Source organism: Orcinus orca, chromosome 1, assembly GCF_937001465.1.
Source record: "Orcinus orca chromosome 1, mOrcOrc1.1, whole genome shotgun sequence".
NCBI classification, from domain to species: domain Eukaryota; kingdom Metazoa; phylum Chordata; class Mammalia; order Artiodactyla; family Delphinidae; genus Orcinus; species Orcinus orca.
Genome location: NC_064559.1, coordinates 136,409,381 through 136,428,024, shown reverse-complemented (window position 1 = coordinate 136,428,024; position 18,644 = coordinate 136,409,381). Strand labels below are relative to the sequence as shown.

Sequence of the window (18,644 nt, the reverse complement as noted above, 5' to 3'; positions counted from 1 at the left end):
TAGTATTTGTGATGCTTACTTAGGTCCTTTATGATCAAAATGGGGGGTGGGGGGAGAGAAATAAGACCAAATAAAAATAATAAAGGAATATCTATTTGCAGAATAAGGGATTTTGAAGACATTTTCTGCATTTATTATGAATAAGGTTTTTTTTTTTTTTTAACAGCAAATTTTATGCTTCTGCCTATCAAAGGCTAAATTCAGCCTGTTGAATGAGTAAACATTCGAAAAATGATTAGCCTCATCCCTGGACAGACCTATAAAGCATGCAACTAAGCAAGAACTAAAATGAGTATTCAGGTAACATTTCTTTATTATAAATTGCCAAAACATTCCTGCATATAAACTACAATTTTTCTCTTCTAAAGAATTTATATTCCCAATGACTTACACACACACATGGCCATGTTTAAGTATTTTTAATATTTTTGACGTAAGGCACTAGTCTACATACTGCATATTTTTACTTTTATTAAAGTAGGACTAAATTAAACTATAATTTCAAAATTAAGCCTTAAGCCAGAGTTGAATGAGACAGAAAAACTATTATATATATTGTTACCTATAATTATGTACCAATAATCCAGAGAGCAATACTGTACAGATTAAATCAAGTACCACTTCTATACGTGAATGCATTTTGCATCTAAATGGAGGCTTGCCTGACATGCCTTACTTTTCTATTTCCAGTACTATTTTAAGTGTTCTAGTTCCACTAGGCTTATTTAAAAAAAAAAAAATTCATTTATTTTGTACAACACTGTGCTAGCAAATGCTTAATGAGAAGTACATCTTAACAGATTATGGGCAAGGACTTAAGAAAAAAACAATGGGTACAGTATAAAAGGTACATTAGGATACAGGCTCACTTGCACTGAGATATAATAATTATTTCAGTTTGTAATTAGTTAGGCATATATTAAATGATGGACTACTTGCCTACTATTATTGCTGAAGAAGCAATACATAGCTCAGTTAATAATGAAAACTGAACAGGAATATAATGAATTTGCGAAGTGTGTGACTGAAGTTTGGTTCCACTAAAGTTATACCACAGGGACTTCCCTGGCGGTCCAGTGGTTAAGACTCCGTGCTTCCACTGCAGAGGGCTCGGGTTCCATCCCTGGTTGGGGAACTAAGATCCCTCATGCTACACGGCATGGCAAAAAAACAAAAAAATTATACCATAAAACTGGTAATATTATAAAGAATTACTAAAGGGGCAATTAGTAAAAGCTTTTATATGCACTTGGTTTACAGTTTAGGCACATCTGGTATCAGTCAAAGGGCAGACTTTCTCAACTTACCCTTAATTACAAAGCGGGTGTGTGATAATTTATTATAAAACACCCTTTGTTATTCAATCCTTGTAAGTTTGGTGTCTCACAAATAATCATTGTTAGTTGAGTAGTCGTACAGACCATAGAATAATAGCTTAAAGATGAGAGGATGAATCACACTTCAGCAATTTGTCCCATGTGAATATGTCATTGATAAAACGAAACAAGAAACAAGAGGGAAGGGTCCTACTAAACTAGTTAGGTCTAGGTCTTAAATCTATTTATTTAAAATCAAGTTTTAAAAACTTGTTTAGATTTTATTTACTTGCAATAAAGACTAACTTATATGTATGGAAATTTTCTAAACATTAAAATATATCATTGGTATATGTGAACCAAGAAAATGAAAAACATGGAAGACTTGGAAGCCATTTGTGGGACACAGGAATTTCAGGTTTACAACTGAGAAATCAAGTGTAAATTCTGGTTGAACACTAACATGGTGAAAGCTTGTCAGCTTGTTTTTCTTACAGAACTAGAAAACTGTACTCAGTGTTAGAAGTAAACCTTTACTACCTAATAATGAGAAGATACAATTACTGTTTGAAAGCTTTACAAACCATAATGCCTCAAACAGGATTCAGTAAGTACAACTGAAAGAGAATATTAAAAGGAAACAAAGCAGAGAGATGCTAATATTTTTTTTCTCAAACACAAGGACCTCATTAATTCAGCTTTATTTGGATGATATAAATGACCTTTTCAGTCTACTTTATAAATTAAAGAAGTCTAAGGGTTTAATGAAAAGATTTAAAAATTGAGCAAGTTTACTATTATTCTGAACAGTGGGTAAAACAGTAGCAGATTTTATTGGACTGTTAGAACTACCTATTCCTGGCTGTGCTCAGGTGTTAAAGGTGAGATTAGGTATCAGGAAACATTAGTTATAGATGTGCAAATTGTTAACAGACCATATTCTTTGTTTACCAGATTAAAAGTTATAATTTAGGGCTTCCCTGGTGGCGCAGTGGTTGGGAATCCGCCTGCCAACACAGGGGACACAGGTTCGAGCCCTGGTCCGGGAGGATCCCACATGCCGCAGAGCAACTAAGCCCGTGCACCACTGATACTGAGCCTGCACTCTAGAGCCTGTGGGCCACAACTACTGAGCCCGCGTGCCACAACTGCTGAAGCCCGTGCGCCTAGAACCTGTGCTCTGCAGTGGGAGAGGTCACCGCAATGGGAGGCCTGCGCACCGCGGTGAGGAGTGGCCCCCACTCGCCACAATTGGAGGGCCCGCGTGTAGCAGCAAAGACCCAACGCAGCCAAAAATAAATAAATTAAATAAATAAATTTATTAAAAAAAAGGAAGTTATAATTTATTGTTGACAATTATGTGCCAGAGAATAAGTGCTTTATTTTCATCTCAAATTTCACTATAAGACTGGGTTCTTATTACAAATGAATAAAAGCATCTAATTAATTATTCTTTGGCTTTATGCGGCCGGAAGTTAGGAAGACTGGATAGATTTACAATCTAGGCATGCTATAGTAATTCTGCTTCCCTTCTGTTGGACAACCATGGTAGGATGGTATTATCAATCTGTAACCATACTTTTCCTCCCTATTTGCTTTGATTGATCTAATGGGTCTGCAAGAAATCAGTTGAGTTTCTAAAACTACAAAATGTAAAAGTTAAAGACTTCTTTATATTTAAGTTGATTAAGCAATTTAACATTTTACCTTATCTAAACTAAACCATATAATGGAAGAGAGATACTATAAAACAATACCTTTTTGGTTTCAAATTGTGCTTCTTCCTGACAGCATCCTCTACAGTCAGGATCCAGTTGAAGAAGGTTGAACTGTCCAAGCAGATCACAGGAGCTGCAGAGCAAGTTGCTGGAGAAGCCTAACTCTCTGCAAGACTCTGATGAAAACTCTGCCCCAAACGCAGAGACCTGAAAACAAAAAATGAGGGAAAAAACCCCCTTAACTTCATGTTTACATCACAAAGCTTCCAAAAAAGGAGAAACTAGGATTGTCAAAATCTAATACATTAAAGACAGTTAGTGAAATGCCTCATTTGGAGACAAATTCTTAATTATTTTTATACTTTATAACTTTATATGAGGCTTTGGTTCTTCCCACATCCCCAACAAATTTTTTTCTTAAAAATTTGTCATATTACAGCTTGGCTAAAACACGGATTAACAAAAAAGATCATATATTATTTCTTTATGATATATATATTACATATCTTTTGAAGAAAAATGAATTTCCATTTTATTTTAAGAACTTAGCACCTGTTCATATGATGTATGGAGTAACATTAACTTCTAGGTCCCTACTACACCCTACAAACTTATCTTCATTCACATCTAGCAGGGGAAGAGTACAGAAAGGGATGAAGTTGGGGAGAGCGGGAGCACATCAAAAATAAAACTTCGGGGTTTAGGTGCCAGTTCCACCACTTACAAGATGTGTGACTCTGGGCAAGATGACCTCCCTGAGTTTTAATTTCCTCACTGATAAAGCAAGAAGCATCCCACATAAAATAGAGTTCAGTAAAGATTAAATGAAATGACTTACGTAAAGTAACCAAACAGAATGACTTGCAAAAGCAGGCTTGCAAAACTATTCTCTTCCTTTATCCATTCTCCTCTCATGTCTCAGTGAGTGTGGTATACCTACATCTGTCTAAGGTCAATACCTGTACCTCTGCTTTAATTTCTGTCTTCTGCCATCTCCACAGGGATTTACTTTCATTGATAACTCATACCTTCAGTGTACCCAAGACCCATAGTTCTAACTGCTCTCCCCACATTCTGTTATTTCTGAATTGTTACTACAGTCTGGTTTCTGATCCCACCACACCACTCAGCTAAACATGCCAAAAATCACTAAATGCAATGGCATTCAAAACTTTTCTGCTCCAGCTGCTTCTTCCATGGCTTTCCCTCTCCTTCTTCTGCTATTTATCTCTTAAATGATGTTGTTTCCCATTTCTATTCTTGGCTCTCTCTTTGCTTTGCATACTTTCTATAGAGAATTGCATCTTTTCCATGGCTTCAAATACTCAGTTATTGAAAACTCCCAAGTCTTTTTAAGTGTCAAGTTTCCAAAGCCAACAGCCTACCTGAGATCTCATTTAGATGTTGCACAGGCACTGCAAATTCAAACTCTCCAACAGTGAAACATCTTTTCTCCTTAAATCTATTCCTTCCCATGTATTCAGTATCTTGGCAAAATGACACCATTTTCCCTGACCACCTAGTTGCCCCGGTCAGTTCATCCTAGACTCCACATTCTTCACCATTCTTACAATCAGTCAATTAACTTGTTTGTTAAAAAAACAAGTTTTGACAATTCTGTCTCTTAAAGAGCTCTCAAATCTTTTCCTGCCTCAGTGGATTAAATGGTCAGCTACTCCTATCTCTCATTACGTCTCCAATTCCATTCTACTTTTCAGCTATAATGAATTCCTATAGTACCTGAGAATATAAAACCCCTACTCAAATGGACATTTGCTCATACTTTTCTACTCTAAGGCTCTTTTACACTTTTCCACCTTGTTAAATTCTACTTATTTCTAAGAACCCGATTGGTATATCAGTCTTCTTAGGAAGCCTTCTCTGAAAAAAATTAGATCCCAGTATTTAGCCATTGTTTTTTCTGAGAACGAAATTTATGCACAGCTGTAAAATAGCACCACTCATGACACTGTACTATGTAAATCTAGGATTGTCTGATTTCCCGGTAATATTGTGAACTCTTTCAAGGGCAAGCATTAAGTTATTTCTCTGTATTTCCAGCACTTGTGCTAATTTTCCTGTGTGTTAAGCAAATGAATTGGTCAAAACCACAGCCTCAAGTAGGGGGAATTTCAGATTGTTTGACTGTGACTGGTTGATCTTCTAGACCAAGGGCCTGCAAATTTTATGTAAAGGGCCCCGTAGTAATTATGTCAGTCTTGGGTGGCTATATAGTTTCTGTTGGAACTACTCAACTCAGCTACTGCAGCACAGAAGCAGTCACAGACAATAATAAATGAATGGGTGTCTGTGTTCCAGTAACACTTTATTTACAAAAACAAGGCTTGCTGGATTTGGCCCACCAGCTGACTAATCATGCAGATTAAAACCCAAAGGCATATCCCAATGTGAAAAACTTTAAGTACTGCTGGCATACTCTTCCAAAATGCTGATCCTCCCATTGACCTAACAGTAAGTCAACATCCTAATTTGATACCATATACATACATCTTTTACCTTATCTCAGTAAAAATGTGGACTGTATATCATAATATATCAAAATAGATCAAGTATCCCAGTCTAGTGGGAGGGACTTAAGACTCTTGCTACTATACTAGCACTTTGAGTAATTTATTTACTAGTAAAGTGATCTGCTTGATCAATTTCACAGGTTAATTTCTATTTTTTCCAAAGACGGCCACACCAATATATACACATCATCCCACGTGTGACTGGCAGTCCTCCACTGAGGAGTGGGAGTCTATGTTCCCTCCCCTTCAACCTGGGCAGGGGCTTGTGACTGTTCTGACCAACAGAGTGTAAAGGAAGGGATACTACATGATTTCTGAGGGTAGGCCATAAAAAAGGAAACAATTTCTGCTTGGCTAGTGCTTGCAGGTGCTGTTATCTGTTTCTGTATAATACTCGACTTTGGAATTTAGCCACCATGCTGTAAGGTAGCCTAAACTACAGAGAGAATGTAGAGAGGCCCATGTAGAGAGCACCTGAGGCCTCCAGCTGACAACCAGCATCAACTACTAGACATGTGAGTAAAAAGCCTTCACATTTTAGTCTTTCAGTCTCAGGCGGAGGTCTGAGACACCATGGAACACACAGCCATCCTGCTGTGCCCTGTCTGAATTGCTGACCCATAGAAATTTGAAAGCAAAATAAACAATGGTTTTACACCACTAAATTTTAGGGTGATTTGTTTTGTAGCCATGGTAACTAAAACAGGCAATAAAAATGAAATAACTTTGAAACTGTGAACTGCTTAACAAACATAAGAAATTGTTACCAAAGCATGTTTTACAAATCAAGAATCTCAAATGAATAATCATGGGATCATAATACTTGGTTTTATTCTGGCATTTACTGAGCACCTAGTGACAGGTAGCATGAACATGCAAAACATGTATTTGAGTCTGATGACATCTTGATTCAAATATCAGCACAGAGCAACCTTACTTCTTAATTTCTGAATAGGAATAATGACCACTTCACAAAGTTTTGGGGATTAAAGGAGAAAAAGTACAGAAAGCATCTTGTATCCTGCCCAGTACACAGTGAGTACTTAATAAATTTTAGAATTATTCCCACCTTCCACTGTGAAAGCACACTTAAAAACTACAAAACACTACTTATTTTTAAGTCATTATATTAGACATGGGATAGAGATAAGCGTAGGGGAGATATAATGTATCTTTTAAATTTTTTTAAATAAATTTATTATTTATGTTTTTTTAATTTTTGGCTGTGTTGGGTCTTCGTTGCTGTGCGCCGGCTTTCTCTAGCTGCAGTGAGCGGGGGCTACTCTTTGTTGCGGTGCACAGGCTTCTCATTGTTGTGGCTTCTCTTGTTGCGGAGTACAGGCTCTAGGCATGCAGGCTTCAGTAGTTGTGGCTCACGGGCTCTAGAGCGCAGGCTCAGTAGTTGTGGAGCACGGGCTTAGTTGCTCCGCGGCATGTGGGATCTTCCCAGACCAGGGATCGAACCCGTGTCCCCTGCATTGGCAGGCGGACTCTTATCCACTGCGCCACCAGGAAAGCCCTAGAATGTATCTTGAGTTCCATGAGTGAACTGCATTTTTCTCTTATATCATTGGTTTTGCAGACTTAAGGCGTTGAATCTAAGAACATCAGAACATATTTTTAAGCACTTCATAGGTAAGTACCAAATTCTAAATAATATAGAAGAGTTCAAAATTATAAATTATGCCCACCCACCTTTTTACTATCAGAAAGTAATGAACAGCATTTAAATGCGCACAGTAAGGCCAAATATTAAATTTTATTGTTGTTTTATTATTATTTTTGGCCACACCATGTGGCTTGTGGGATCTTAGTTCCCCGACCAGTGACTGCACCTGCGCCCTCAGCAGTGAAAGCTTGGAGTCCTAACCACTAGACCGCCAGGAAATTCTCCTAAATTTTAAAATAATTAGCCACCCTTCTAAGAAAGACATAGATTTTAAGGGCTGGGTGAGATAACCCTGATTGGGATAACCACTTAACAGTTTATGACTTCTCCAATTCAAAGTAGGATTGACAGGCTAAGAGAGTCCTTTGCATTAGTCACTGATTTATTTTTCTGATATTACTGAGTTCTTTATAAACATAAGGGTTGTTGGCTGGGAAGCTGTAATAACTATTATGTAACATCACCTTTTCAGGCAAAAGCCTGGTATAGCTATACATTTTATTACACTTATACATTCACATGATTATCTGTCTCTTAACCAGTCTTTACTCAGAAAACTCATAGGTTTCTCATGTAATAATTCTGAACGGATTTCAAATCTGAGACAAAATACATGGGTTTATAGACGAACCCCATGAAAACAATACCAGAAACATAGCCTTTATGGCAAGCCCTTACAAAGCACCAGATACTTTGCTAAACACTTTACATCATTATTCTATTTAATCTTATCCCCCTATGAAAGGAGTATTATCCTCATTTTATAGAGAAGGAAACAGAGGCTTAGGACAGTTGAGGTAATCTATCTTAAGACAATAAAACGAACATTAGATGGCAGCATCAAGATTCTAATCCTGGCCTGCCCTCAAAACCATTAACCGCTGTTATTAACTACCACCTTTCACAGAATCCATGATACACTATTATTGTATGTACCACTAAAAATAACAAAAATGCTGACACTTGTGCCACCCATTGAAATAAGACCAATCCAGATGTTAACTTGTGAAGAAAAGGGGGTAGGCGTAGGGGATGGGGTGTGGTGTCTCAGAATCAATAACACATAAAATCATTTTATACTGCTTCCAGTACAGTGCCTTTCTTTTTAAATTAATTAATTTGTTTATTTTTGGTTGCATTGGGTCTTTGTTGCTACACGCGGGCTTTCTCTAGTTGTGGTGAGTGGGGGCTACTCTTCGTCACAGTGCATAGGATTCTCATTGTGGTGGACTCTCTTGTGGTGGAGCATGGGCTCTAGGCCCATGGGCTTCAGTAGTTGTGGCTCGCGGGCTCTAGAGTGCAGGCTCAGCAGTTGTGGCGCACGGGCTTAGTTGCTCCGTGGTATGTAGGATCTTCCCGGACCAGGGATTGAACCTGTGTCCCCTGCACTGGCAGGTGGATTCTTAACCACTGGGCCACCAGGGAAATCCCTACAGTGTCTTTCTGAAAGAAGTAATATGTATGAGCTAAATGAAGAATTGAGTATCACTTAGTTCTGGGACACTCTAGAAAACAGCTCCCTTAGGCCATACAAAAATATTTTTTTCTAATGCTTAAGCATACTCAGAATGTATTTTTAATTAAATCATTTTATATCCTCCCCGTTGTCACCTCATTGGAATATTGATAACTATGTGTTGCTACTAACTTTTAATTAGAGCTATTCAGAGGCACAGACAGTAATAAAAGCTCAACCTGTCTAGTCTGAGGACTCAGAGGTGTGAATTAACAAAGTAGGAGCTAAGTCTTCTGCCAATACCAGTAGCTCAACCTCAGGGCACCAAGAAAGTCTTCCTTCATTCCCTTTTTATTCATTTGTCAGGTTCCAAAGCTTTGGCTTATTTTTATTACTGCCAGCTACTTATTCCACCTGGCCTTTCTTCCCCCTCAGGCTAACTGTGAAATGCAGTTTTTCTAATTTCTTAAGAGTTCTTCCAACAGTCCTCTCTACTTCTCTTTTCACTTTCAAGATTTTATTGCCTTCTTTTCTTAAAAACACTAGTCATTACAGAAGAAAGAGACAGGAGTAAGCTTTAGAGAAGTTAAAACAGTTCAACAAAAAGGTGAATTGCTCAGACCACCCTTTCTAAATATTTTCAGAGTCATTATGTATTTGTTGGAGTGGGTGGGGTTCATCACTGTTCTACATAACCTACTACAGATATCTTAATGACTTTGATAGCAAGGAACAAACACTAATGAACTAGAAGGCCTTTCAAACCTCTGAGGGATTTAAATGTACACGTGAGGCAAAATAAAACAATATATAAAAGAAAAGTGGCCCCTGTATTCTCTTTGGCTACACTCTGCATGGGAATGGAGGGATACAAACCACACACAGAGCTTTGGTGCAGTTGTGAATCTGTAATACAGCATTATGTATGACGACAGAACATGTAAGGGAGAGGGTATATAAGACTGCAAATCTGGAAATGGGATGTAAGTTAAGCCTTGCATTTTATCTAAACACCTTACTTTAGGTCTGGTGAGAGAACATGGTATGTGAGAGGTACTAAAATGACCCCAATTTTCCACCTCTACCATTTTGCTCTCCCAGTAGAGGTAAATGCTGGGAATTAAGCCTGGAGAGACAAACAAGTATTAGGTCAAAGAGGTCCTGTTAAGGCACACTGAAGATAGACTTCAACTTAAAAGCAACTGAGAGCCATTGAGGAGTTTTAACAATGACCGACCTAAGTTTGAGAAAGATGACTTGGATGCACTGCAGAGACTGAATTAGGAAACGGGGGAAAATGAGATCAGGAGACCAGTTACAGAAGCTGTTGTGCCAATCCCAGGCAAAGATGGGGCCTGAATTTAGGTACTACCTGTGGAGGTAAAATTAAATGAACTGGCTTGGAGATTTTTAAGGGTTTAATGACTAACTGGGGTCAGAGAGTGAAAGGAAAAGAATTTAAAATGAATAATTTCCAGCTTGGGCAATTGGGAAGCTGGCAAAAACAACAGCTTAGATTCTGATAATTAAAGGGCGAACTAGGAGGCTGTTATTTCTAAGGAGAGAGAGGTTGATGGCCTAAATAAGGGATTAATAATAAGTGGATGAATCTGAGAGATATTTAGGAAGTAAAATCAACAAGACTTGGTAATTACCTGGATATGAGGTATGTAAGAAAAAGCAGGAGTTGAAGATGAGACCCAAGTTTCTGGCTTGAATTCTGTGGATGGTCACTTTGGTAGACTGTTTAATGGGCATAATAAATTCCTCCTACCTTGGTATGTACACTTCTTTGCAATGTGACTATGTCACTCTTCTCACGCTGAGATGGAGTCCATATCCCCACCCCTGAAATCCAGGCTGGTCTTGTGACTTGCTTGGACAAACACTGCGATGTGAAAGTGACGTATGTGATTTCTGAGGCTAGGCTTTAGGAGGCATTGCAGCTTTTGCTCTGTAGGAGTGCTGCCCTGAGACTGCCACGAAAAGAAGTTGGTCTGGCCTACTGGAGAATGAGATGTCACATGGATGGGAACCTAGCTGACAGACAGCACCACTAAGAATGAAGCCATCCTGTACCCTTCAGTTCAGCTGACCTACTGGCTCAGCACAGCTGCGTAAATGAGGCGAGAGGAAATCAACAGAGGAACTGCTCAGCAGACACACAGAATTACAAGAAATCATTATTTTAAGCTTTGGGGGTAGTTACACAGCCACAGATAATGAAACAGTTAAAGAGAGTGAAATCAGGAGAAGGCAACTTGAAATGTTATTCTTTTTTGTCTTTTCAAGGTGGTGAACTCAAATTACCTAAGACTGACAATAAATTCTTGAGTACGAAGTTTAGAAAGGGGTCTTCCAGTAATTTCTAAGGCACCAAATGACTGAATAATGGAGTACTGTAAAGCTAATTAGAGAAGTAAAGAATCCACCTTTTAGGCAAGGTTACAAAAGGACAGGCAGGATCTTTAAACTCCTTGATGAAAGAAAAGCCCAGGTGTTTGTAGGGGCCTTCGGCATAGATCCTCACTCCTCCAAACCTTGGATAAATTAATTAAACCAGATCTCTAGGAGAATACTTCTCAGCAGGCTCAATACAGAGAACTCCTGAAAAATTAGGCTGATAAAAGACACTTATAAAAACTCCAACCATAATGTATATTAAACAGTTTTATTATTCACATAAACATGGACTAAAAACTTCTAAGGAGAAATTAACAAACAGTAAGTTGTTTGTGAGTGAATAGGAAAATAAGTAGAATTTAGCCTTTCCCCATTGAAAGATAAAGAACGCATCTGTTCTGTTAATGGATAAAAACGAAATAAAAAAAACCTGGTTAAACACCGTCCGATTTTAAACGAGATGAAAGCTATCATTTTAGAAAATCAATGTCAAAAATAAATTATGCTTTAGTATGGAATAGCTTCTTTTATTGCAACAATGTTGTTTAAAATCACAAATGGCACTGAAGTGTACCCAGCAGCATATGAATTCCACAGAACAGAGGTTAAAGGCTGTCTAAAAGTGACGTACAGAGACCACAAACAACTGACAGAAAGAAGTAAAAAGGAAGTGTACCCTGGACCAAAGACCTCAGGGCTTTAAGATTTGGGAGCCTTGCCATAAGGAACGATAGTTCCTTGCATTTCTGCCAATTTAAAAACAATCTTCATTCTTGTGCAAAACTTAGTGCCTTTTTTTCCGTTCAAGGTGTGTCTTACAAATTGTACTCAAGATAGTCTAAAGTCAGGAGAAAAAACCGCTAGAAACCCGGAACGGGGAAAGATAAGTATCAAACGAGGTATTAAGCCACGTCGCACTCTGGCCGCAGCAGTCGCTGAGGAAGCCCTATCCTCCCACCCTTTTCAACTGTGGCTCCCAAACGGGACCGAATGTTCAGTTTTCCTCGGCGCAATCCCTCCCACTCGCCCTGGGGCTGCAGCGGACGTGACCTCCACTCACCGTTTGAAGCACAGTCGCCAGCAGCAGCCGCAGCCCAAAAGCCGGCAAAAGGCACCCATCCAGTCCGGCCGCCATAGGTGCCATCTTCCGTAGGTCTCCGGCTGCCCCGAGGACCCCTCTGCTCGGGGCGTCTACTCCAGAGCCTAATCCAAAACAGGCTGCTAAAGGCGGTTAACATCAAGTCTCTTATTCTGCAGGGACGGGTGTTAACTAAGGGCATATAAAAGCTTAAAGATGAATAAATACCTTTACATTTGATATAAGTATGAAGTCGCTGGGTCCTTTCGATAAACCATATCAGGCATTTTCCTAGACTCCCCAAATCTGTGCTTCCCCGGGCTCTTTCCTTTCATTCACGACATTTCCTCAAGCAGCCAAGAAGCCCCGCCTTCGCCAGTTTCGGGCTGCCTCCTTCTCCAAGTTTACCCAATCGAATGCCGCTTTGGTTGACACCTTAGGCAAAGGAAACCAACCATGACACGGGCCAAGAGCTAAGCCCTGGGGTTCTTCGGTCCAATAAGCACAAGTGAACGGGAGCAGTGGGCGGAGCCTCTGGTTGCTGAGCAGCGTACGTGGATGCGTGCGCGTGGTGGCCGAGGGGGATGGGAAGGGGGCGGGGTCGAGGGCGGCGCAGCCGCAGCCGCAACGTAGGAGCGCGCGGCTGCGAGCAAAGGAGGGAGGGAAGGAAGGAAGAGAGGGAGGCAGGCAGGCAGGCGGGCGCGGGGCTCGGGGACTGAGGCGGTAGAGGGAAGCGAGAGCCCGGCAGCCGCTTCGCGCTGTGTTTGCTGCGCGGGCTTTTGGAGGGGCGGCCGTGGAGTCGGCCGAGGAGAAGCGGACACCGGCGGCGTTCGTGTTGGCGCCTGGGGGCGGGGGACTGGGGAGGCGAGAAGGGGGGGTCGCTGCGGTGCTTCTCTCGCTGTCGCTCTCTCCTTGCCTTTCTCCCGGCTCGGTGGGCTCCTCCCGGCGTCTCCTTTGCCTCCGGGGCCCCGATCCCCGCCCCCCGCGGTATGTCTTGATCCCGAGCAGCGGGTTTCATGGGGCTCCTCAGGATTATGATGCCGCCCAAGTTGCAGCTGCTGGCGGTGGTGGCCTTCGCAGTGGCAATGCTCTTCTTGGAGAACCAGATCCAGAAACTGGAGGAGTCCCGGTCGAAGCTAGGTGAGGAGCCGTGCCACTCTGGGCTGAGTGGTGTGTGGAAGCGGCCGGGCCAGGGAGGCAGTGCTACCCGAGCAAGTGGGCGTTTGTCTAACCTGAGATCTGGCTCCTCGGCAGGAGGCTGAAAGAGGTTGCAAAGAGAGATGGGACTAGGGGCATCGAGAACACAAGCTCCAAGAATGGTGTGAATTAAGCTTGGGTGGTATGCTGGGCTCGCGAGGTCACGGGGCAGAGGTTGCAAGGTTGGGCTTCCCGGAGCCAAAGGGTTACCCTGAAGTAGGCATTCCATGGGGATCAAGAGCAAGATAAGAGCGAACTCATTGGGGAGCGGGTACTGACTGTTGGAGGAGACAGAAACGCTCAGGCTTACGTGTTCTCTTAGAAGTCGTACAGAAAGCCTCGGCAGTGTCAGGCGAGGGGTATTCTAATTTGAGATGTGGGCACCTGGTTACGGAATCTTTTGGGGATGGGGAGGTTCGCGAAGGGATAGATGCGCAGAAATGGAGGGAGATGCTGGAATGACGGTGAGTAAAAGAAATACACTGTAGTGAGTTGCACTCTTGTGCTGGGGGCAGCAAGGGACCGCACAACTGACGAGAGAAATAGGCTGTCCCCAGGTAGGACAGGAAAGCAACTATAAAGCTTCCGTGAGGTACTGAAACGAGGCATCCAAGCATTTAAATTCTTTTTTAGCGGCGCTAAACTGCCATATTTTGAGCTTAAGAATAGGGATGTGTGTGTACGTTACTTCGCGGCGATGTTGGTGTAGTGAATTTAGGAGGAAAGGTTGAAGGGGAATTGCTTTAGTGAGATTTAAGTTTATGAAAGGAAGAGTGCAAAAAGTTTACCATAGGTTAAGTACCTTAAAGAGTTAACAGTGCTTACTTTAATTACGGAAGAGGTCTGAAGTACAAAAAGTTGGAGTGTGATGTTGTGAAAGACCCGAAGAATGCACAGATAATAGGTACTTTCAGATTAGTAGGGAACTTCGGCGTTTGGGAAGAGCTCGGGGTGGGGAGGGAATATTAAAAGAATGTCAGCAGTACATTTTGATTTAAAAACGTACATGGCACTGAAAAATCAGCTCAGGAGGCTGTAATTTGAATGTGGAAAAGTAATGTGAAGTATTTTTATGCGTACACTTTCACCTCAAAATCATTTAAAATACTTTTCAAAATGCAAATAATAAAATACCAGCAGCACTGTAATTTAGACTAAGAAGTAACAGATGCTGCTGTGGGTGATGATTAATATTTAGGAAAAATGTATCAGAAAATAATTGAAATATTACAAACAGTAGCTGACTATTTGCAGTTTTGATAGACTTTGCGAAAAGCCTTGGAGACATTTTAAAGAGCAGTGTATCAAAGAGCATCAAATAAATCTAGCTGAAGTGCAAATAAATTTGAAGAGGAGCTAGGAATAATTCCACTCCTCAACTCTAGGGTAGAACTTGCCCTGTACAGTTTCGAACAGATATCAAATTTATTTACTATGATTTTATTAATATGAGTCTTGTATGATGGAAAAATATTCACTTTAAATATTGAAGGTTGGCCAATATACTCTTTGTGTTTGTATCTATTTAGCAGCTTTGAGTGTCATATTGTGGCCTGATTAATGATCCAGCTTTACAGAGAAAAAAATGACTCCTCTTAAAGTTGAAAGTTATATTAAATTAAAATTTGTATTAATTCTTCGTTGTGTTGCTCTTTGAATTTCTTAGACACATTACAATAGGTTGGGATAATTCAAATTTTAATTTTCCTTTGTTGCCTAACATTTTTTTTCCATAATGCTTGAAAGTGTTTTCTGTAGGCACAACCTTAATGATTTTAGAAAGAGTTACCTGAGGATGTAGAAAGCCACAGGTAGTAGTGTTTTTTCATGATTTTTTACAGGAAAGGAACCTTTATATTCCATTAGAAATAGTAAATATGGATTAAACTAAATAATTCTCGAAAAGGAGCCTCAGATACAAAACACTAGAAGGAGCTAATAATGGAGATTCAAAATTATGGCAAATAAAATATATAACTTCGTATCAGCAGTCTTGATTAAAAAAAAAGTCTTATGAAACAGGCAATACTAAAACAGATGTTGTCAGTTAGTAATCTTCCTTAGGAAAGGAACACAGAAGGAGGCATATTTTGACAATCAGACTCTGTACTAGACACTTTCATATTTGATATTCTTATTTAATCTTCCAAGAACACCATAGAAAGCCATTTTTACAGATGCGGGAACAGGTTCAAAGGTTATATAACTTGACCACATAGCTAGTAAGTGGCAGAGCCAGGACTGGAACCCAGGTATGTCTGATTCCACATCAAGTTCCCCTTTAATTATACCAGGCTGCTTGGGACTTTATATTGACATTACACTAAGATGTAGCAGTTTGAATAGAATTTTTAAACTGTAATACCAATGTTTAATTGCATTTATTTCTAAGAATGAATGTCATTCTTAGAAAATTCAATTTCTGACACAAAGGAATTAGTTTAGTGTAATGTATGTTGCTTGTTTATACCCGTGTAACGAACATAATTATATTACTCAATGAAAGGACTGAAATAGCTTATTTCTGCTACGGGGACAAAAAAACTCTGTGGTGGTTTTCTGTAAGTGGTAAAATCACAACATTAAAAGCATTTTTGTTTTGGCACCAGAAAAACTTAAACACACATTTATCACTTTTCAGAAACTTTTGTGGTGTCATCTGTCACAGAATTTTGACTTACAGTGTAGTCAAATTTATTAAACTTTGCGTTTATGGCTTAAAGAAAAAGAAAAAGTTAAACATTTTGCTCTTAAAAGTTTTCATTGTTTATCTTTTCTGTTATAGAAGATTCCAAAGGATTGCATTTTCTGATAATGCTTTGTATGCACCTTGGTTTCAGAATATTTTGATCGTGAGATCTCTAATAGAGCGATAGTTGTATTCAAAACTTAGGTGTATTCATTGACCACTTGGGACATTAAGTATATAAATAGGAATTCCTAAAAACCAATGTCACATAATAGAGTTTTCTTTTATCTTTTTTTTTCATCGAATATTGGATGGCAGTATACACATTACTTTGCATCTTGCTTTTTTCATTTAATATCATAGAATATCTTTCCAGGTCAATAAATATAAATTTGACTTACTCATTCTAATAGCTGTATAATATTCCATAGTATGCATGAATCATAAATTCTCCAGCCATTATGCCAATAATGAACATTCAGTTTATCTCTCCCCCCACCACTTAAAAAAATTTTTTTTTACCATTTTCTTTCTTGGTATTATAAACAATGTTACAAGAAACATCCTTATATAAGTTTATTTAACTCCTTATTTGTTGGTACTGTTTTCAGTAGGATAAATTCTCCTGTTAAGGGATTACTGGGACAAAAGATGTATGTATTTTATAATTTAACAGATCTTAAAATCTGTTACTTTCCAAAAAATTTATTTCCCAAGGGTTACAATAATCTGCACTGTCAACACATAACAAGCCCTGGATGGGATGCTGTCAGCTTTAAATTTTTGCCACTCTGAAGCTGTGAAATGGTATGTTGTTGCATTGGTTTACATTTCCTCAACTTCTAATTAGGTTGAACATTTACTTGTTCATTTTCATTTGTGTGTTGGGTAGTATTTTCTTACCGATTTTTAGGGTTTTAAAAATATATTAGAAGTATTAATCTTTTATCTGTTTTATGTCTTGTGTCTGTTTTTCTCCAGGTCTGTCGTTTGTCCCTTGATTTTATGGTGTATTTTGCTTATACAGAAGTTAAAAAATTTATGCAGTCAAATCTATGAATTTAGGCAAGTAGGTGCCTTACATTGCTTGAGAAGACTTCCCCCAACCAAGATTATGTTCATTCTCTATATTTTGTTAGTATTTTATAACTTTTATTTTTTACATTTAGCTCTTTAAAGCAGTCATATGTTTATTGTAATTTCTCTCAGTGAATGGCCACTTATGGCAAATATTATATTAATAATTTATCTTTTTTCCCCACTGTATGTTACAGTTCTTCTTTTAGTCGTATATTACGTTTTCATATGTTCTTGGATTAATTTTGGACTCCATTTTTTTCCACTAATCAGAGATTCTTTAGATCTTAGGGACCCATATATAGGCTTCAAGGCATCCATGAATTCCCTGAAATTATATACATAGCTTTCATCAGATTTGCAAAGGAGTATGCAGTCTCCTTAATGGTAAGAATCACTGATTTGTAGTAGATGGTTTATATTTAATGGAATAAGTGCATTTTTTGTTTTTAATATTAACATACTACAACATGCAACTTGTGAGTTAAATTTAGGATACGAGCACATTAGTTATGAACAATTTCTCTGGGATGTTATACTGAAAAAACTTTGTTAAAATGTATACAAACTTAATTTTTCTAATGAGGTACAGTCTATAACATGGAGTCAAAATGAACACTGTCACTTAGGTTACTACTTAGTTGCTTAGCTGTTACTTAGAACTCTGCATGTCAGAATTTGTTGCTTTTACAAAGTAGTTCTTTCTGAATCTTGAGAACACACTGTTGCTAATGCTGACTGGTGGAACAGTCAATGAAACCTTTGTTATATAAATGTAAGAATTATGTGCCTGATAACTTTATTTTCTGTACGGCCTAAGCATTTAAAATAATATTTGTTGTTCATATGCTTATAACACAACTAAATAAATTTATGAATGCATTAGGACATAATGTTTTAAATGAGGACAGTAACTCAGAATGGATATGTAGGCATCTTCATTGGTCAAAATTATGTTAATCCCTATGTTCTTAAAACCCTCCTAAACTAATGAACTAACTCCAGGTCCAAGGTTGAGACTGCTGTTTGGAATTTGGTAGTTTTTACAAGTGCCTGAAACCATACATACCTGTAAAATGTTCCCAAGAATGATAGATTTCTCTACTTATGAAATTGTTTGCAAACCTTACAGTAGTTACTGTTTAGAGGACTTATGGTTTAATTGGAATGCAGTTATTCTAGAATTGCTAATTGGTGTCTCACTTATGAGTCCTAGATAGGTTATCTAGTGCCATGGAGTAGTCAACTGCTACAGTTGATCTCAATTAAAGTAATCCTAGGATATCTCTCTACCACTCTGTTAAGCGTTCTAAGAGATTTTGGCACTTAGTGAAATTGAAATAGTAATGAATATTCAAACACTGCTCTCCAAAATGACCACTTTTGAAGGGTGTACTTATAGATGGACTTTATAATCAATGGTTCACTATAGCCTAATTATTTATAATTATCTGCCCACCTACTAGTAGCTGCGTTTCTGTATTTTGCCTTTCTGCCTGTTAATTATAGA

General features: G+C 38.8%; 2 protein-coding genes across 5 annotated transcripts in view; one reads left to right on the top strand and one right to left on the bottom strand.

Moving 5' to 3' along the window:
• Positions 1–12,312, bottom strand: part of SELENOF (selenoprotein F) — a 37,959-nt gene extending 25,647 nt beyond the window's left edge. Inside the window, exons 1-2 of the mRNA XM_004262990.4 lie at positions 12,154–12,312; positions 3,074–3,241 (exon numbers count right to left, since the gene is read on the bottom strand). Of these exons, the coding sequence (XP_004263038.2) occupies positions 3,074–3,241; positions 12,154–12,237 (252 nt within the window). The 5' untranslated portion in view covers positions 12,238–12,312. The remainder of the gene's footprint in view (positions 1–3,073; positions 3,242–12,153) is intronic.
• A 470-nt stretch (positions 12,313–12,782) lies between these two features.
• HS2ST1 (heparan sulfate 2-O-sulfotransferase 1) overlaps positions 12,783–18,644 on the top strand; it is a 187,686-nt gene continuing 181,824 nt past the window's right edge. For 2 of the 4 annotated variants that reach the window (XM_004262991.3, XM_033432095.2), the window contains exon 1: positions 12,783–13,311. In XM_004262991.3, the coding sequence (XP_004263039.1) occupies positions 13,188–13,311 (124 nt within the window). In that variant the 5' untranslated portion in view covers positions 12,783–13,187. The other 2 variants (XM_033432102.2, XM_049708833.1) reach the window with 2 other exon arrangements.